This window comes from Eptesicus fuscus, chromosome 12, assembly GCF_027574615.1.
Source record: "Eptesicus fuscus isolate TK198812 chromosome 12, DD_ASM_mEF_20220401, whole genome shotgun sequence".
Lineage (NCBI taxonomy): Eukaryota > Metazoa > Chordata > Mammalia > Chiroptera > Vespertilionidae > Eptesicus > Eptesicus fuscus.
Window position 1 is genome coordinate 459242 of NC_072484.1, and position 20014 is coordinate 479255.

At 55.3% G+C, this 20014-nt stretch overlaps 1 protein-coding gene across 1 annotated transcript in view; it reads right to left on the reverse strand.

The window, feature by feature from the left end:
• RTEL1 (regulator of telomere elongation helicase 1) overlaps positions 1-19310 on the reverse strand; it is a 37626-nt gene extending 18316 nt beyond the window's left edge. Inside the window, 9 exon segments of the mRNA XM_054724118.1 lie at positions 4845-4995; positions 6043-6108; positions 12687-12771; positions 13392-13467; positions 16633-16693; positions 16921-17002; positions 17570-17663; positions 17994-18189; positions 19093-19310. Of these exon segments, the coding sequence (XP_054580093.1) occupies positions 4845-4995; positions 6043-6108; positions 12687-12771; positions 13392-13467; positions 16633-16693; positions 16921-17002; positions 17570-17663; positions 17994-18189; positions 19093-19194 (913 nt within the window). The 5' untranslated portion in view covers positions 19195-19310.
• Between the last annotated feature and the right edge of the window lie 704 nt (positions 19311-20014).

Genomic DNA, 20014 nt, shown 5'->3' on the forward strand with positions numbered 1-20014 from the left:
CCTCACAGCCAATTGGCCTGGAGGTCAATTCCTCCCAGTGATACCAACAACAATCAAGGCTTAACTACAACAAGGCTGTGCACACAGCCCACAAAGGGGTGCACCAAGAGTGTCCACCTCAGGTAACTGGGGAGGCTGAGCCACTGGGCCCTACAGGACACCTAGCACACAAAGCCACTCTATCAACTCAGGGAAGCAGCCAAAATGCGGAGACAAAGAAAAAGGTCACAAATGAAAGAAATGGAGGAAAGCAAACTACTGGATATAGAGCTCAAAACCATGGTTATAAGGTTTTTCAAGAATTTCCTGGAAAAGGCCGATAAATTTAATGAGACCCTCGAGGATATGGAAAAGGACCAACTAGAAATTAAACATACACTAACTGAAATAAAAAATATTATACAGAGACCCAATAGCAGACTAGAGGAATGCAAGAATCAAGTCAAAGATTTGAAATACAAAGAAGCAAAAAACACTCAACCGGAAAAGAAAAAAGAAAAAAGAATCCAAAAATTTGAAGATAGTGTAAGAAGCCTCTGGGACAACTTCAAGCATACCAACATCAGAATTATGGGTGTCCCAGAAGAAGACAGAGAGCAAGTTACTGAAAGCCTATTTGAAGAAATAATGACAGAAAACTTCCCCCACCTGGTGAAAGAAATAGACTTACAAGTCCAGGAAATGCACAGAACCCCAAACAAAAGGAATCCAAAGAGGACCACACCAAGACACATCATAATTAAAATGCCAAGAGCAAAAGACAAAGAAAGAATATTAAAAGCAGCAAGAGAAAAACAGTTAATTATCTACAAGGGAGCACCCATACGATTGTCAGCTGATTTCTCAACAGAAACTATGCAGGCCAGATGGGAGTGGCAAGAAATATTCAAAGTGATGAATAGCAAGAACCTACAACCAAGATTACTCTACCCAGCAAAGTTATCATTCAGAATTGGAGGTCAGATAAAGAGCTTCACAGATAGGAAAAAGCTAAAGGAGTTCATCACCGCCAAACCAGTATTATATGAAATGCTGAAAGGTATTCTTTAAGAAGAGGAAGAAGAAGAAAAAAGTAAAGATAAAAATTATGAACAACAAATACATATCTATCAACAAGTGAATCTAAAAATCAAGTGAATTAAAAATCTGATGAGCAGAATAAACTGGTGAATATAATAGAATCAGGGGCATAGAAAGGGAGTGGACTGACAATTCTTGGGGGGAAAGGGGTGTGGGGGTGCGGGAAGAGACTGGACAAAAATCGTACACCTATGGATGAGGATGGGGGGAAGGTAAGGGCAGAGGGTGGGGTGGGAACCGGGTGGAGGGGAGCTATGGGGGGAAAAAAGAGGAACAACTGTAATAATCTGAACAATAAAGATTTATTAAATTTTTAAAAAAAAGAAAGAAAAAAGAAAACAAAAAGAAACTGCAGGCAGAATAAGGAACTCATACAACTTCACAGAAGGAAGACAAACATCCAATTAAAAATGGGCAAAGCACCTAAGGAGACACTTCTCCAAAGAGGACACAGGAAGGCCAAGAAACATATGAATGAATGCTCAAGGTCACTGATCATCAGAGAGATGCAAATTAAAATGACAATAAGGTACCATCTCACACCTGTCAAAATGGCTACCACCAACAAATCAACCAATGACAAGTGCTGGTGAGGATGTGGAGAAAAGGGAACCCTCGTGCACTGCTGGTGGGAATGCAGATGGTGCAGCCACTGTGGAGAACAGTATGGAGTTTCCTCAAAAAACTAAATATGGAACTGCCATCTGACCCAGTGATCCCATTTCTAGGAATATATCCTAAGAAACCCTGAAACACCAATCAGAAAGAATGTATGCACCCCTATGTTCATAGCAGCACAATTTACAACAGCTAAGACCTGGACACAGCCCAAGTGCCCATCAGTAGATGAGTGAATAAAGAAGCTGTGGTACATCTATACCATGGAATACTATACAGCAGTAAAAAAGAAGGATCACTTACCCTTTGAGACAGCATGGAGGGACCTGGAGAGTATCATGCTAAGTGAAATAAGTCAGTCAGAGAAAGACAAGTATCACATCATCTCCCTCATAGGTGGAATCTAATTACAAAATAACTGGTGAACGGAGTGGATCCAGAACCACAGAAGCATGGAACAGAGTGCGGAATCTGGGAGGGAAGCAGGGGAGGGAGGATGGGTGGGAGGCAATCAACCAAGGACCTTGTGTGCAAATATGCATGGCCCATGGGCATGGCCAATTAGGTGGTGAAAGCCTGGGGTAGGGGGGGTGGCTGAAGGGGGTCGATGGGGGGAAAGCGGACATATTTAATACTTTCAACAATAAAGATTTAAAAAAAGAAAAAAAGAAACTGCAGGTGGAGACAAACATCGTCTCGCCCTGTCGCACACCTGGAACTCAATCAAAGACAAAGAAGTCCCAGAAACCAGAGACACGAGGACTGGAGGGAGCTCTGGCTCAGGTGGAGGACAGCGCGTCCGGACGCAGCAGCCCGAAGCGCAGATGCAGGAGAAATCCCACACACACAGCTCTGGGACATGCGAGAAAGCACATCACATGCGGACAACACTGATCAGAAAAATCCCGCAAAGACAACAGAACCCCTGGGCTTTAAAGACAAAACCCTACAGGACCCATGGCTTCTGAAATGAACTGCATTTGAAAATTAACCAGGTTGAAGTCAGCCTAGGTAGCCTGCTTCTGGACAAGTGCCTGGGAGCCCGCACTCTCCTCAGACGTGGGTCCGGGTGCTGCCTGTGGCTGACTTAGGAACCCCCTACGACAGGGAAGCAGGGAGGGCGGGTCACGAGGCATGGCAGGGCAGGCCTGAGCCCTGCTCAGGACACTGCAAGGCCAAAGCTCTTTTCCTGATGTCACTGCTAGTAAATGACAGCCACACTGTCCTACCTGCCTTTTACCTCTTGTTATTTCACAGATACACACACAGTGCCATTTCCAGAGGTTGCATGTGGGAGGCGGAGAACGACCGCCAACACGTCCAGACCGGATCCTCGGAACCTGTGAGCATGTCACCTTCCATGCCAAAAGGGACTTTACAGGTGGAAGGATGTTAAAGGACCAGAGATGGGAGACCGTGCTGGGTCCTTCAGGCAGGAGGGAGGCAGAGGGTCAGAGGAGAGGGGACAATAGTCAGAGCAAGGTCGGAGGGATGTGGGGCCCAGGGCTAAGGATGCAGCACTTCTATGAACTGGAAAAGGCAAGAAACGGGGTCTGCCCAGAGCCCCAGGAGGAAGCGGCCCTGCCCACCTGTTTTGGACTTCTGAGAGCCGTAGGAGAACCAGGCTGTGTTGCTTTAAGCCACTGAGTCTGTAGTGACTGTCAGCAGCAGCCGAGACCAGGACCTGGTTCGATGGAGCTGCCCAGCAAATCCAAAGCACCAGGTGAGGCCCACCCTTCTCCCATCATGCTAGACATTAACGAGATTGCCAAACTGTAACACACTGTCACTCTTCCAATTTTTAAAAATTATTTCTCATCCAGCCGGTGTGGCTCAGTGGTTGAGAGTCAACTTATGAACCAGGAGGCCGTGGTTCAATTCAGGTTGAGGGCTCCATCCCCAGTGTGGAGTGTGCAGGAGGCGGACAATCAATGATTCTCTCTCATCACTGATGTTTCTATATCTCTCTCCCTCTCTCTTCCTCTCTGGGGAAAAAAAAAAAAGAACACAGTCTGAACCTCAGGCCTCAGTCTGAGTCTCTTACCAAGATTTAAAAATTAAATAAAAATAATAAAAAAAAGTTTCCATTGTCATTGCTCACACAGTATCCAGAGACGTAACTCACATAAACCACCTTTAGCCAGATTTAACGTAAAGGGTCCTGAAGCCACAAAGATTGAGAACTCCAGCACTAAACAAACAAATGCCACTCCCAAACTCCATCTCCCAAGGCAGGTGGGTGTGGGTCGGGAGGCCAGGGACGCACCAGGACGAAAGTCAGCGTGAGTGAGAGGAGGGGGCGCCTGGCCTGCTCCCTGCACAGCCCGCCCACGTCTGTGATCACAGAGGGATGAGGACACGGAGGCTGTCCACAACACCTGTGCCCACGCCCATGTGAGGACACAGAACATCTGATCGCATTCACAGCATGAAGCATGAATGCTGAAAAGCCTGCGGCAGCTGCTGGGAACACCACCACAAAGCAGGCTGGCCTAACAAACCTGGAGGCCTCGTTAGCCACTAGCAAAGGCCACAGTGAACTTGTGGACACACCACCACATCCATCAAAGGTTTCTCCATCAACCAAGGTTACTGCTGCCCGGGGAAACCACTGGGAACAAACCTAGGAGGAGTGACGCGTGGACCATGCTCGCAGGTCATTAAAAACGTCTCCATGGCCCTAGCTGGTTTGGCTCAGTGGACAGAGCGTCGGCCTGTAGACCTAAGATCCCGGGTTCGTACCTTGGATGCAGGCCCAATCCCCAGCCCTGGTGGGGTGCGTGCAGGAAGCAACCAACCCATGTGTGTCTCTCAGATTGATGTTTCTCTCACTCCCTCTCCCCTTCCCTTCTACTCTCTCTAAAAATCAACAGAAAAATATCCTTGGGTGAGGATTAACAAAAAACCCACAATGTCTCACGGTTAATACATTTGTTTTCACCTTCACACAGCAGAGGGAAAGCACACGGGCTGGGGAAGGATGAAAGGTCTTTAGAAAATGCCAGAAGGGTTGGGCGGAAGCCCCCTGCTTGTGAGGCCCTGGGAAGTCTCTGAAAGTGTCCCCAGATGCCGACGTGCAAGGGCCCTCGTTAGACGGCCTCCGGGAGCAGACCGCGCCCGTCCTCACGTCCTGCCCACAGGCTCACCTGAGTTGGCGTCTGCGCTGAACTCCAGGCGGAGCTCCCCCTGCTGCGCTGCCCGGCTCTGCTCCTCCAGAATCTGGTCGATAACCTCCAATCCAGAGGCCACATCGTGGGGCGTCAGATCAAAGGACGCAGACTCCTCACACATCTTCTCCTGAGAGGCCAAGCATGCAGTGTGACAGTGAGCAGGCGCTGGGCCTGGAGAGCTCCAGGAGGCAGGGCCTGGGGGTGCAGAGCTAAGGAGAGTGGGGAGCCCAGCCCTACCCACAGACTCTGAAGCTGGGCCACAAACATCCCATGACAGCAGCCCAGCCCAGCCCACACAGCAGCCCAGCCCAGCCCAGCCCACACAGCAGCCCAGCCCAGCCCAGCCCACACAGCAGCCCAGCCCAGCCCACACAGCAGCCCAGCCCAGCCCAGCCCACACAGCAGCCCAGCCCACACAGCAGCCCAGCCCAGCCCACACAGCAGCCCAGCCCACACAGCAGCCCAGCCCACACAGCAGCCCAGCCCACACAGCAGCCCAACCCAGCCCACACAGCAGCCCAGCCCACACAGCAGCCCAGCCCAGCCCACACAGCAGCCCAGCCCAGCCCAGCCCACACAGCAGCCCAGCCCAGCCCAGCCCACACAGCAGCCCAGCCCAGCCCAGCCCACACAGCCCACACAGCAGCCCAGCCCACACAGCAGCCAGCCCAGCCCAGCCCACACAGCCCACACAGCAGCCCAGCCCACACAGCAGCCCAGCCCAGCCCACACAGCAGCCCAGCCCAGCCCAGCCCACACAGCAGCCAGCCCAGCCCACACAGCAGCCCAGCCCAGCCCAGTGTTTGAAACCACTTTACTTGAGCAGCCAACACTTCGTAAATGGGAAATTTCCCATTAAAATCTACATTTCTGGCTGCTCTAAGTCAGATCTGGTCCATGGGCAGCAAGTGCCTGGAGCTGAGTGGGGCTGAGGGCCGCCACCCACACTGGACACCAAGCCGTCGTGGAGCCGCCCCCGCTCCAGAGCATGGCACCTCCCTCCAGGGCCGGGTCAAGGCCACTGCTCCTGGGAACACAGGCTCTGGCAGAGGCCACATGACTGACTGGGGGCGCAGGTGACAGGTCTGCGACACAAAGGTCTGCACTGCTCTCTGCGGGGAAAGGCGGGAGGGAGGGAGGGAGGGAGGGTGTGGGGAAGGCCACCAGCACTCACCACATTGTGAGCTTCATCGAAGATCACCACCGTCCCCTTCAGGTCGATGCCATGTGCCCTGCGACTCTACAGGCGGGGGAGAGGATGCAGGGCTGCAGCTGAGTGGGGCAGCCGCTCCCCTCAGGGCCCCTGGAGGCCAGGAGGGGAGGCTCAGGGAGCACAGCCCTGGTGAGCCTGAGTCCGTACCACCTGGGACACTGGGCAGGCCCTGATACCTGCTGCTGGGTGGCGGCTAGTTGTAGGGGCCGGGCACTGCCCACCACCACTGGGCTGGACATCAGGTGTGTGTCCCAGTGACACGGAGCACAAGGGAGCAGACCATGAACCCTTGCCACAGCACGCTCAGCAGCACCTGCCACCCCAGCGTGGGAGGGAAGTCACCTGCAGAGGGGTCTGGCATCCGTACTTCTTTTCACTTAATCTTTTTTTTTTTAATACATTTTACTGATTTTTTACAGAGAGGAAGAGAGAGGGATAGAGAGTTAGAAACATCGATGCGAGAGAAACATCGATCAGCGGCCTCTTGCACACCCCCTACTGGGGATGTGCCCGCAATCAAGGAACATGCCCTTGACCGGAATCGAACCTGGGACCCTTGAGTCCGCAGGCCGACGCTCTATCCACTGAGCCAAACCGGTTTCGGCTCACTTAATCTTAATTCTCATAAAATAAAGTGCCCATTTTAAGTGTGCCATCAAGAGGTGACATCCCCGCCGTACGACCCCCTCTTCCTATGAGCAGGGACCAGGACTGTGTGGGCGTGCTCTCCCGAGCCCATGCATGTGGCTGCGTGGAGCGCAGGTCACCCCTTCTGATTGCTCACGGCTGTTCCTGGGACACCAGCTGTTTAAGGACAGGGCTGTCTCTGGCTTTGGTGAATGTTAAACTTGCCGACACCAATTTTAGGTCTTTTGAATTTCAGCCCTTTTGGTGGGAATGCAGGGCCACCTGCCTATGGTCTTCGTGTGCAACTCCTGAACATTTTCTTTTTTTTTCAATAATTCTTTATTGTTGACGGTCTCCAGCCCACCCCAGCCCCTGGCCTTCACCACCCTATTGTCTGTGCCCATGGGCCATGCATATTTGCACACAAGGTCTTTGATTGCCTCCCACCCACCCACCCTCCCCACCTTCCCTCTGAGATTCCGCACTCTGTTCCCTGCTTCCATGTCTCTGGGTCCATTCTGTTCATCAGTTTATTTTGTAATTAGATTCTTTCTCTGACTGACTTATTTCACTCAGCATGATACTCTCAGGTCCCTCCATGCTGTCTCACAGGGTAAGAGATCTTCTTTTTTACTGCTGCATAGTATTCCATGGTATAAATGAACCACAGCTTTTTTATCCACTCGTCTACTGATGGGCACTTGGGCTGTTTCCAGATGTTGGGTAAATTGTGCTGCTATGGACATAGGGGTGCATATATTCTTTCTGATCGGTGCTTCGGGTTTCTTAGGATATATTCCTAGAAATGGGGTCACTGAATCAAATGAAAGTGACATATTTAATTTTTTGAGGAAACTCCATACTGTTCTCCACAGTGGCTGCACCAGTCTGCATTCCCACCAGCAGTGCACGAGGGTTTCTTTTTCTCCACATCCTCACCAGCACTTGTCATTTGTTGATGGTAGCCATTCTGACAGGTGTGAGATGGTACCTCACAGTCATTTTAATTTGGATCTCTCTGATGATCAGTGACTTTAAGCATTTTTCATATGTCTCTGGGGCCATCTGTATGTCCACTTTGGAGAAATGTCTATTTAGGTCCCTTGCCCATTTTTTAATTGGGTTATTTGTCTTCCTTTTGTTAAATTGTATGAGTTCCTTATATATTTTTTATATTAGCCCTTTATCAGATGTAGTAGTGGCCCAGTGCATGAAATTTGTGTGGGGGAGGGGGTGTCCCTCAGCATGGCCCACACCCTCTCTAATCTGGGCCATCCCTCTCGCAATCTGGGACCACTGGCTCCTAACCGCTCACCTGCCTGCCTGCCTGATCGCCCATAACCACTCTGCCTGCCAGCCTGATCGCCCCAACTGCCCCCCCTCCCCGTGGCCTACTCGCCCCCAACAATCCCACCCCTCTGCCGGCTTGCTTGCCCCCAAGTGCCCCCCCCCCCCGCCAGCCTGCTCACCCCCAACTGCCCACGGGTACCCTCACAGGTAGCAGGTGCTGATTAGGGGAGGAGGGCATGATTGTTTCCTGGGACTGTAGGTATCGAGCTTTGCAGAGGGTTTGGCAGGCCTCGGAGGGGTGGGCTCTGGCCAGCAGCCCTGTAGCGGTGGTCATCCCTGGAAGCGCTGGCAGGAGGGGGCCCAAAGGGGTTGGTAACGGTCAAATCTCCCCGATTGGCGCCATTCTTTAAATGTGGCCATTTCACAGCTGTAAGTGCTCAGGGCGGGGATCCGATCTCCTGAAGTGGGGTGGGGGCCAGGCAGGCTAGGAGGTCGGGTTTAGCTGCAGCCCCAAGCGAGGTTCAGTGTGACATGCTGTGGGGTGAAGGTGGGGGGGGTTGACCCTGGGGGCCGCTCAGGCCTGCCTCCACCCGGGCCTGGAGTTGTAGGGAGGAGAGGTGTGTCTGCCCCAGCAGAGGGGCCCTGGCAGCGGTGGGCCATGGGGCAGCGGGAGGTTAGCGCTGGGGGTGGAAGTCACCTCCTCCGTCCCCACCCAGCAGCTCCTGTCTGTTGACCGGTCACTGGTCGTCACTATTGTCAAATATGTTCTCCCATACAATGGGCTCCCTTTTCGTTTTGTTGCTGGTTTCCCATTTTGAGTTTATTTTTGTGTATGGTGTAAGTTGGTGGTCTAGTTTCATTTGTTTGCATGTATCTGACCAAGTTTCCCAACACCATTTATTGAAAAGACTGTCTTGATTCCATTATATGCTCTTGCCTCCTTTGTCAAATATTAATTGAGCATAATGGCTTGGGTCAATTTCTGGGTTCTCTGTTCTGTTCCATCCTACCTAATAAAAGAGTAATATGCAAATTGACCGCACCTTCGCTATGCCCAAGACACACCCACTAGCCAATCTGGGCGAGTATGCAAATTAACCCAACCAAGATGGTGGTTAATTTGCATACATACCCAGGTCACTCCCAGCCGGCCATCAGGCAGAGGCTTTAGGCGTGGGAAGGGGCCGAGCCTGCGATGGGAGGGGTAGGGTGGGGGTGGGGGGAACCACTTCCCAAGCCTAAACCTGGGGCGGAGGCTTTAGGCGTGGGAAGGGGCCGAGCCTGCGATCGGAGGTTCCGGGCGGGGGGAACTCCTTCCAAGCCTAAACCTGGGGCAGAGGCTTTAGGCGTGGGAAGGGGCCGAGCCTGCGATCGGAGGTGCGTGGGGCGGGGGAAACCCCTTCCCAAGCATAAAGCCTGGGGTGGAGGCTTTAGGCTTGGGAAGGGGCCGAGCCTGCGATCGGAGGTGCGTGGGGAGGGGGAAACCCCTTCCCAAGCATAAAGCCTGGGGTGGAGGCTTTAGGCTTGGGAAGGGGCCGAGCCTGCGATCGGAGGTTCCGGGCAGGGGGTGAGGGGAACAACCCCTTCCCAAGCCTAAACCTGGGGTGGAGGCTTTAGGCTTGGGAAGGGGCCGAGCCTATAATCGGAGGTGGGTGGGGGGGTGAACCCCTTCCCAAGCCTAAATCCTGGGGTGGAGGCTTTAGGCTTAGGAAGGGGCCAAACCTATTATTGGAGGTGCGGGGGGGGGGGGGGGAGGGATGGGAGGGGGGTGGGCGGGGACCCCTTCCCAAGCATAAAGCCTGGGGCGGAGGCTTTAGGCTTGGGGAAGTGCTGGGGGGAGCCCCTTCCCAAGCCTAAACCTGGGGCGGAGGCCTTAGGCTTGGGTAGGGGCTGAGCCTGTGATCAGAGGTTCTGCGGGGGGGGGGGGGGGGGGACACCCCTTCCCAAGCCTAAAGCTTGAGGCGGAGGCTTTAGGCTTGGGTAGGTGCTGGGGGAAGCCCTTCCCAAGCCTAAAGCCTCCGCCCCAAGCTTTAGGCTTAAGAAGGGGCAGAGCCTGAGATCGGAGGTGGGTGGGGGGGACCCCTTCCCAAGCCTAAACCTGGGGTGGGGGCTTTAGGCTTGGGGAGGGGCTGAGCTTGGGATTAGAGGGAAGGGGGTAAAAAATCAATGGAAACATATCTTCAGGTGAGGATAAAAAGAAAAATAAAGAAATGTCATATTCTATGAAAGACACATCTTGAAAATGCTTAAAGAAATTTGTCATTTTTTCATGGTGAAGGGTGTTTGTGTTGATGAAAATACCTTGGCGGCTGCGGTGACTGACAGTGGCTGCAGCAGAGGGGTGATGGGGCAGGCGCCTTCCCCTGATCAGCCCGGTAGCCTCAAGCAAAGGGAAGCCAGACTGCGGCTTAGGTCCATAGGGCATCCCCTGAGGGCTCCCAGTATGTGAGAGAGGGCAGGCTGGGCTGAGGGACCCCTCCCCAGCGCACAAATTTCATGCACCGGGCCCCTAGTTGGTCTATATGCTTGTTCTTGTGCCAGTACCAGGCAGTTTTGAGAACAGTGGCTTTGTAATATAGCTTGATATCTGGTATTGTGATCTACCTAGGTCTTTTGATTGGAGCATTTAATCCATTTACATTTAAGGTGATTATGGATAGGTACTTATTTATTGCCATTTAAATTCTGTATGGCTAGGTTTCTCTATTTCTTCTTCTCATTACAGCAGTCCCTTTAGCATTTCTTATAATGCTGGCTTGGTGGTGATGAACTCCTTTAGTCTTTTTTTTGGTCTTGGAAGCTCTTTATTTCACCATCTATTTTGAATGACAGCCTTGCTGGATATAGTAATCTTGGTCTAAGATCCTTGCTCTCCATTACCTTGAGTACTTCATGCCATTCCCTCTGGCCTGTAGAGTTTCTGATGAGAAATCAGGTGTCAGCCTTGTGGGAGCTCCTTTGTAGGTAACAGGTTGCTTTTCTCTTGCTGCCTTTAAGATTCTGTCTTTAATTTTTGGCATTTTAATTATGATGTGTCTGGGTGTGAGTCTGTTTGGGTTCTTGTTTGGGGTTCTCTGTGTCTCCTGAACTTGTGTGACTTTTTCCTTTACCAGGTTAGGAAGTTTTCTGCCATTATTTCTTCAAACACATTCTCTATCCTTTTCTCCCTTTCTGCCTCTTCTGGCATACCTGCTATTCTAATATTGTTATGTTTCATACTGCCCCACAGCTCCCGTAAGCTGTCCTCCTGTTGTTTTTCTTTTCGATTCTCTGATTGAGTGATTTTTTCAACTGTCTTCTAATTCACTGATTCAATCCTCAGCTTCCCCTAATCTGCTGTGTATTCCTTCCAATGTGTGCTTTATTTGTGTTGTGTCATTCTTTATCTCAGACTGTTCTTTTTTCAGTTACTATATTTTTTTCATGCTGTTGAGCATCTTTACCATCACTGCTCTGAACTGTTTCAGATAAATTTCTCATCTCTGCTTCATTTACCTCTTCTTCTGGTGACAAGGGCTGCACATATTTTGGGCACCGCCCTTTGAAAGACAAATGTACCAGGAGTACCTCTTTCAAAGACTCAAGGCTTTAAATTGTGGTGAAGTCCCATTTATCGGTATTTTCCTTCATGGGTGCTGCCCGGGTAGTCCAAGTGGAGAAAGCTCTTGACCACTGCTGTGACCCCAGGACCTCCAAGGAGGCTCAGCTTCCTGCGACGGGAAGTAGTGAAGTCCTGGGGAAGACCCACTCTTTTCCAAACAGACATCCAGCTACTCCAGTACCATTTGGGGGAGAAACGAACGAACAACTCTTCCCTTTCCTTTCCCACGGAGATACCTTGGCCAGTCTCTGTGGGTCTGTCCTGGACGCGATGTGCACGTGTCTGCAGGGAGTCCAGGCGTCAGGAGTGGGAGCTCCACCTGCTCTGAGATCAGTATGTTTCCAGGAGGGCAGCTGAGCTATCATTGCCTTTGGGTGCCCAGGCCCAGTCTCCAGGTTAAAAGCAAGACTTGGGAGAATCACATGCAAACCTCAGCAAACACCGCTCTCCGTGCCAGAGTCCAGCCTCGCTGGGCTCCTGCTCCTCCTCCTGCACCCTCTCCAGCCACCCGCTCCAGCAGTGGTTCAGGGGCTATTGTTCCTGAGGCCATGCCCCCAGGCTCACCCCATGGCCCTCGGCACTACCAACTCCTGTGCAGACTCTGCTGAAGTCAGAGCCCACATGCTGGCTTTCCTGCTGGTTGCCTCCCAGCACCAAGACCTGTGCCTGGCACAGGGCGTTGTCAGCACGGTCCCTGGGACCCAGTCGATGCCGAAGCACAGGGCACATCCATGGGGTGCCTCCATGACATGGAGCGTGAGCCGCTGGACGTGATGCCCCTGCATTAAAACAGGAGGGCATAGCACCAAAGGCCAAATACCACGACACTCTAGTCCGGGACTAAAGCTGACTGCCAGACGAGGGCAGGGCCAGTCCAGCTGCAGCCCTGCGGTCTCCTTGCTACCCAGCCAGCTGCTCGGAGCTGGTCACCGTGAACCTTGACCAGTGAGGGACACCAGGTCCTCCCACACACCTGCTGGTCTGAGTGAGTCTCTAATCCCAGAAGCCGAACCAACAGATGCTAGACGGCCCCTCACAAGCCCGGGACACCCGGGTCAGGAATCGTTCTACATAGCTGAGGCCTTACCTTGGCATCCAGCAAGTAGTTGTAGGGCATGAAGATGATGTCAGCCTGCTGCTTCAGGTTCCGGGACAGGTAGTACGGGCACAGCCTGGGGCACAGGGGAAGGACGTGAGCCTCACAGGGCTGGGGGTTCGGGACATGCATCAGCCACCCTGGGCCGCAGGCTGAGGCTGGGTTGGATGCTACATCCTCTGATGGGCACAGGGGTGGGGGAAACGGGACATGTGTTCAACTCTGGGAGTGGATCACCTATTTAAAAACTTACAAAAACAAGAAAACCTCAACCCCGTTCTGGGTAGATTGGTGAAGGAAGCAGAAACAAACTGTCTTGTTTCATCACAGCGTGGAGCCCTGATGCTCAGAAGTTCCAGCAACCATCAGAGGTGGCGGGTAAGGGTCCAGTGGAGGGCTGAGCCCAAGGCAGGAGGGTCAGCACCACGCCCACTGGTCCCCGAAAACCAGACCACAGGAGCACAGCGGGCGGGTCCACTCCCCAGCAGTCACTAGTGAGCAGGCTGAGTGCAGGGAAGGAGGGCAGTTCCATTTCTCTCTATTCCTCAGAATCGTTCATGTTTTTTATACTGAACAACCGTTAGTTCCAGGATTAAAAGATGAAAACAGAAAAGGAAAGAAATGTGTGTGTCCGCACGTGGCGGGAGGTCCCAGCCTGGAAGGCTATGCAAATGCGACCTCGAGGGAGGGACTCACTTGTGCCTGTTCCCATTCTGGACCAGGTCCTCGATGTCCAGGATGGGGGTGGCCAGGTCCTGCTCCAGGCTCTTCTCTGGGGACACAGACAGGATAAGCACACACCCTTTGGTCCTCTAAGTCCCAGACCCCAGGAGACGCCCAGGACGGAACAGCTCCTACGAAGTGGGCCGAAGGTGTGGCCACCTTGAGACCCTCCCTCAGGGCAGGACTGGGGTGCCCAGCCACCTGGAGTCTCATTGGAGAGAATCCTTGACCAACGGGCCTCAGGGCTCCCAGGGAGGGTTCTGAACCGGAAGTGACCCTGAGGGAGTCCTGCTCTGTACCCCAGAAAGCGGCTATCAGCCGAGGCTAAGCACCAATAGGAGGGAGCACGGGCGGGGAGTGGAGCGCCTCAGCCGGTCATTGCCACCCAGAGGCTCAGAGGACAGAGGTATCTCCGACGAGCCCTGCAGGTGTCTGACCTGGAATTAGGCTGCGGTCTGGCAGCAAGTCCCTTCCCCTCCACCAGTGAGAACAGGCCCGGTATCCCCCAGAGGAAAGCCGGCCACAGCCGGGAGCGGAGCACTGGGTCACTGCCTGCCAGACACAGTGCAGGGAGCGTGCGTCTGAGGCAGAGCCCACCCAAGGCCCAACAGACCCGGGGCCCCTTCCTCTGGCACCACTCCCTGCTGACGGCATGGTCCCGGACGGACAGGGCTTCAAGAAGGGGTACAGGAATCTGCGGGGAGCTGCTCTAACCCAGGGAGGCCAGGGCCTTGGCCGGCAGGACCAGGGATCTCTGACTGCCACTCCGAGCCTTGGGACAGCCGTATGTGGAAACCAACCCCTGGCTCCCGGCCCTACAGTGGCAGGTACCAGCCCAGCCCTAAAGTGCAGAGGCCAGAACACACTGGGCCTTCACCGGTGACACAAGCCCAAAGCGCCCCCAGGAACAGCAGGCGGAAGGGAGGAGGAAGAGCCATCCACGCCGCAGCAACTGACCAGCAATCTGCAGTGCTGCGTGGCAAGCCAGCCACCAGCTCAGCGACCTGATGAGGGGGCAGCAAGGAGGGCACCCCAGGCTGACTGGGGAGCAGACGCTACATGTGCCCCTCACCCCAGTGCAGGCTGCGCAGGTTCCAGCTCTGCATCTCTCCTTCCTCCCACACAAGCCTCCCCTCCTCTCAGACCCCCCTGACCCCTCCCCACTTCTCTCTCTCTTCCAAGGGCTGAGCAGCTGCTGGAGACACCCTCACATCCCATGGGCAGGGGCAGGAGAGGCTGAGCCACAGCGAGGATGCTCACGTTTATGGTGAGTAGACCCAACAGCACAGGCAGCAGAGCCAGGCAGAGCAGGTGGACATGAAGCCCAGAGCCAGCGGGCCAGCTCCCTTGTTGGCCACGCAGGACCTAGGCCAGTGGGATGGGGCCGCAGCCCATGGGCCAGCACACACCAGCTCCAGCACTGCCTCTGCCGTGGGCAGAAAGCTCCCCTCAGCTGCCACCCCTCCTGACCTCCTCCCCTCCCTGCTCAAGGACCCTCCAAGGAGATGAGGGGCAGTGCCGGTGAGGGACCCAGCAGGAGAAGGCGAGGCCAGCAGAGAGGGTGAGCTGACCCACAGCAGCCGGAAATGGTGGCTAGAATGGTCCCCACCCAGTGCTGCTCCAGGCTCTGGCACATGGCACCTGCACCCCACCTCCTCTGCCAGGGATGATGTGGACAGGGAGGCAGCCATGAGGGGCAACTCCATCGACCCTCATGGGTACAATGCCAGGGTCCACGCAAGGCTGGACTGGGGTGGGAGGGCTGCGAGCAGAGGATGCACAAAGCAAAGGGGAAAGAATGCCTCCCACGCAACAATACCCACAGGCCCGAGCAGACGCAGGCAGCAGGACAGGCTGTGCTCCGGCTGGGCCACACCCCTTCACTGCTGTTCCGAGTGTCCTCAGTGCCACCAGACCCAAAACCAGCAAACAAAATCGGGTGAGTGAGTTCCAGGAGCTTGGGTCCGTGTTTCAAGCCAAGCTCTGCAGGAGACGCCTGAGGAGGGCCTGAGCCATGCCCACATCGGGCACACTCTACCCATCTCTCCAAGATGCAGGGCACAGGGACACCTCCTGGGGGAGTGGGGGCCCTCCGGCGCAGGCCTCTGGGCAATGTTGTCCTGACCCTCTTCCAGCAAGGCCCACACTCTGGGCACTCCGAACCCGGACGGTGGCCCACTAATGCCTGGAGAGTGCTCTGAGCCCATGTCACTCTGGGTCAGGGTCTGAGTTGCAACTCTGAGGCAGGAAACAGAGGGAACCTCGACTCCCCTCCCTCCCCCTCTCCCCCCCTACCCGCCCCCCCTCCCCCCCCCCCCCCCCCCCCGCTGCCCGCCACAGATAGGAAACTGGAGGCTACTCTGGAGGCCGTCCTGCCACCGCCTCTGGAAGAAGCCCCTGACAGACAGGAGGGGCAGCCTCGGTGGCGAAAGAGAGAAATTGGAGGTGAGAGTACTAGCACCAACCCCTGCACTGTGGCCCAGCAAAATCAGCCACAGGAGACGGGCCTTCCCAGGGCCAGGGCACCTGCAGTCACACACATCAAGCCGCACCAAGGCAGGCTGCTGCCACCAGCCCTAGGCTCATTGCTGTCACTCATCTCTGCATGAAGCTATTCACCTCGCAGCACACGGGCTGGAGGAGTTGCTGGGACTCAGAGAGCGCCACGCACACGCTGTGACGCGTCACAGGGAAAGGACACACTGCAAAATCCCCAAAGGGAGACGTGCGTGGAGGAGTCCGGGAGACTAGGCACAAGTTTCCAGAACCCTCCCCGCCAACTCCCCCAGAACGAGCTGTCACAGACTGTGGAATGCCGCACCCGGGAAACCCACCAGACACCCAGTGCCTAGGCTTTCTCCCGGGGCCACCCAGCTCCAGACTCCCAGAGGGAAGTGGGTGCTCAGCAAAACCCACATTGTTTGCCAACAGTTTACACTCAGGGAGCCCCTCCTATCGGGGTGGTGGGGACATGGGGGACCAGCCTCGCCAGCATGCCTTTCTGAGAGGGCAGCCTCGGGCCCAATGTGCATCTGCATGCAATCCAGCAGAAGTCCCAGTTAGGAGAAAATGCCGGGCACCTGCCTCACCAAGCTGAGTCCCAAGGGGCAGGAGCCATCAGGCCGCGAGGCCCCGAGCCCAGCCCCAAGGCCGCACGTGCTCTCCTCCCAGCTGCTGGGTGCTGACCACCAGCAGGCGCAGCCCGGCCCCTTACCTTCTATGTTGTTGTAGAAATGACAGGAGCGACTCGCCACCTTCTTGCGGCACAGGTGGATCTGGGAGGGAGAAGACGTGTGGTCCCAGCTTGCGTGATGGCCAAGAAAGGGCAGAGCACTGGGCTGGCCAATGAGTCCACTGCTCATGGTGGGAGCCCTGTTCCAGCCAGCTCCACCCAGCCAGCTCTTCACCCTCTAACCCCCACCCTGGGGCACAATGGGGTCTGAGAGCCAGCAGCACCACCCAGCACAACCACAGAGGACCAGCGGGCGGCCCAGGAGCCCACCTGCATGTGGTTACTCTCCTGCTTCTTCACCTCGGGGTGGATGCACAGCTGCTCCCGGGAGCCCAGCACACACACCTTGGGCCTGGGAAGAGAGAGTCCTGGGGCCCAAGAACGAGGGCAGCAGCCCACAGTGCCGCCCAACAGCCTGAGCTGTGCAGGCACACACGGGGAGCACCAGGAAGCGTGGCTCACGTAGGCAGCCACAGGGAGTGGCCATGGCCAGAATATCCCAGGCTTGGGAGGGGCTTCCTCCAAGGGCCCGGGGTGAGCAAGAAGCCAGAAGCCCAGGTTGGGATTGCAGAGGGGAGGAGACTCGACAGCACCCACGTGCTCGCTCACAGGGAGGCAAGTGGGGCAACAAGACTCCTCAGCTCTGCCGCTGGACCTGGGCGGAGCCTCCCCCTCGTAGGTGCAGCAGCGATGACCACACCACAGCTAACACTGCAGCGCCTGCAAGGAGCTCAGGGTGCGGACCAAGGTCATCACGCAGTTGAAGCTGCTTTCTCACAGGCAGTGGGCATCGGCGACCGCCCAAGCATGCCCGGAGCACAGCATGCCCTAGGCTCGGGTGGGGGCACAACACTGCCGACCACCGCATGGAGGCCATTCCCCCCCAATTCTGAGGCAGGGCGAACGCTGCCTGACCCACCGGTAGGATGTGTTCCGAAGCTCGCCGATGACCTGTGTGAGCTGTGAGTGGGTCCTGGAGGCATAAATGATCTTTGGGATGTCTGCGTAGCAAGCTGCCCAGGCACAAGGAAGAACAGGGCGTGGCCCCATGAGACAGTGTTCTCACGTGCTGTTAACCCAGGAGCACTCAGCCAGCTCAGCGCTTCAGACAGCTAAACGCCGGAGGCCCGGGATCATGCCAGGAATGGGTTAGGGGGCATCTGCAATGTCCTCATACAGCTGTAAGGCTCTGACCCTAGGTTTGCAGCCAGGATGGCGAGAAGTGACGTGGCAGCTAAAACACTGCCTGCTCATTGCACTCGAGGGCCTCGCCTGCCCACTCCATCCCTTCCCCCCTTCCTTCTGTCCCTGCATTCCTGCGGAAGGCCAGGCCAGGGGCTGACCTGTGGCGTCTCCCTCTGAAGCAGCATTCCCCCAGGAAGACAAGGGGCGACCGAGGAAGAGATCCCCTTGGGTCCTCTCAGCAATCTTGCGGGCAGAGATGGCATCGCGGAGGTGCTCCCGCCAGGCCAGTGTGCTGCAGAGCAGGCACAGGGTCTTCCCTGTGCCCGTGGGGCTCTCCAGGACGCCGTTCACTTTCTGAATGGGAAAGCAGGGTGAGGGAGGCAGGCCACACTCCCCACCTGAGACAGGCCTGCAGCTCTGCTCAGACAGAGCCCACCCACCAGGTAGCAAAAGTCCCGAGGGACATGGGACTGTGGATAATCCCATAGGACTACTTCCACTCTCAGACCAACTCGGGTTCAAGCCGGCCCTGGTTAGCAAACAAACGCAGAGCGTTTTCCAGCCTCATATAAATAGCAAGGTGACTAATTAGGTGCCACGTCTCAAAATAGGAGCTTGTTCTGCGATTCTGGGTCCAGGCTTTCACCTTGGATGGAACCTGGTGGCCTAAATAGCTCTCAGATGGGAGCTTGAGCGGGAAACCTGGGAGACAGAAAGGCAAAGCTGTGCCAGATTCCTCGCCACAAGAGTCTGTGTGCTCAAGAGCAGCCCGGAGCCCAGGTCGGGCAGCCCTCGGGGGCTGGGGCTCGAGCAGGGAAGAGGAAACCCAGCAGAATGCCACCTGCACCCTCCGCCCTTTTGTACCCCCCTCCCCCGAGGTTTAAAGACCTTCCCCAATGAGGACTGGGCACCGGCTGTCTCTCTATCCCTCTATGTGGGAACAGGCCTCTGGATCCTCAAATGGCTGGCTGTTCACTTGGCCTCAGCTCAAACATCATCTCCTCAGGACGCCTCCTCAGAAGCCTATCACCTTTTGTCTTTCCTTCAGAGCACTCATCACCATCTAGAATGACCTTTCCTTTTCATTGTTTATCGTCTCTCATCCCACCTAGACCACCAGCCCTATTTACTGAACCCCATGTCCAGAAGGGTGCCTTTCACCCAGTAGGACTGGGCCATGCTGAATAGGACGTGGAGTATGTCGGTTCTCTGCTGAAGTTCTGCCCACAATGACCATCCCCCAGGTACAAGCTTTACCTTCTGCAGACACTCCAGAACTTTGGTCATGTACTCCTCCTGGCATTTGTATGGCTGGAAAGGGAAATCCACCGTCACCCCACTCAGGATTATCTTGGGCATAGTGGCCTCTTCTCAGGAGGGCTCTGAGGTTGGCTGACATGCAGGCTGTGTGGGTCTGTGAGACAAAACCCGCTCTGAACACCTCAGGGTCTCAGGCACTCCAGGTAAGGGATGCCAGCCTGTGGCACTGGGACATGACGCAGTTTTCCCGGGAACTCCTATGGCACAGAGATGGGGACAAGACTGTTGGTAGCCAGCTTTTCTGGAGGCCAGGCCACTTCAGTCATCTCAGGCAGCCCCTTCCAGGGTCAAGGCCCTAAGGGCGCGCCTGTGACATCCTATCACAAGGAGCTGGAAGGTGAAGAACCTAGCATCAGCCCTGCCTTGTCCTTCTGCCTTACACAACTCCATCCTGCTCTCAAAGGCGACCAGGCTCACAGACTAAAGGAGCAGAAGTAGGGCACGGTTCCACACGCTCCACCTGCGATAATAACTCACTTCCTTCCACCAGAGTTTGAGAGGCCAGATTCTAGCAGCGTCCCATTCCAGCCTGGGCCGGTCTGAAGCTCCTGCCCCTGTGTCTCCCAACCTTCTGCTCCCCTGGCCCGGAGCTACGCCCCATCGGTCTGGTGGGCAACTACGCGTAACGAAAGTGCATGTGTGCCGGCTCTAATCAGGGAGGCGAATCCGTGTGGTCCCCAGCAAGTCACTCAACTTCTCTAGGCCTCAGTTTCGCCTGGAAGCCCGCATTCACCTAAACAATGAATGCCCGCCCTTGCTGCAGGGCCCGGACAGAAGTGAACCACAGCCAAGGGACCGGTTCCGCCAAGAACGGCACCCAAAGCCCAAGAGCGCAGGAAAACTACCAATCCCAGAATGC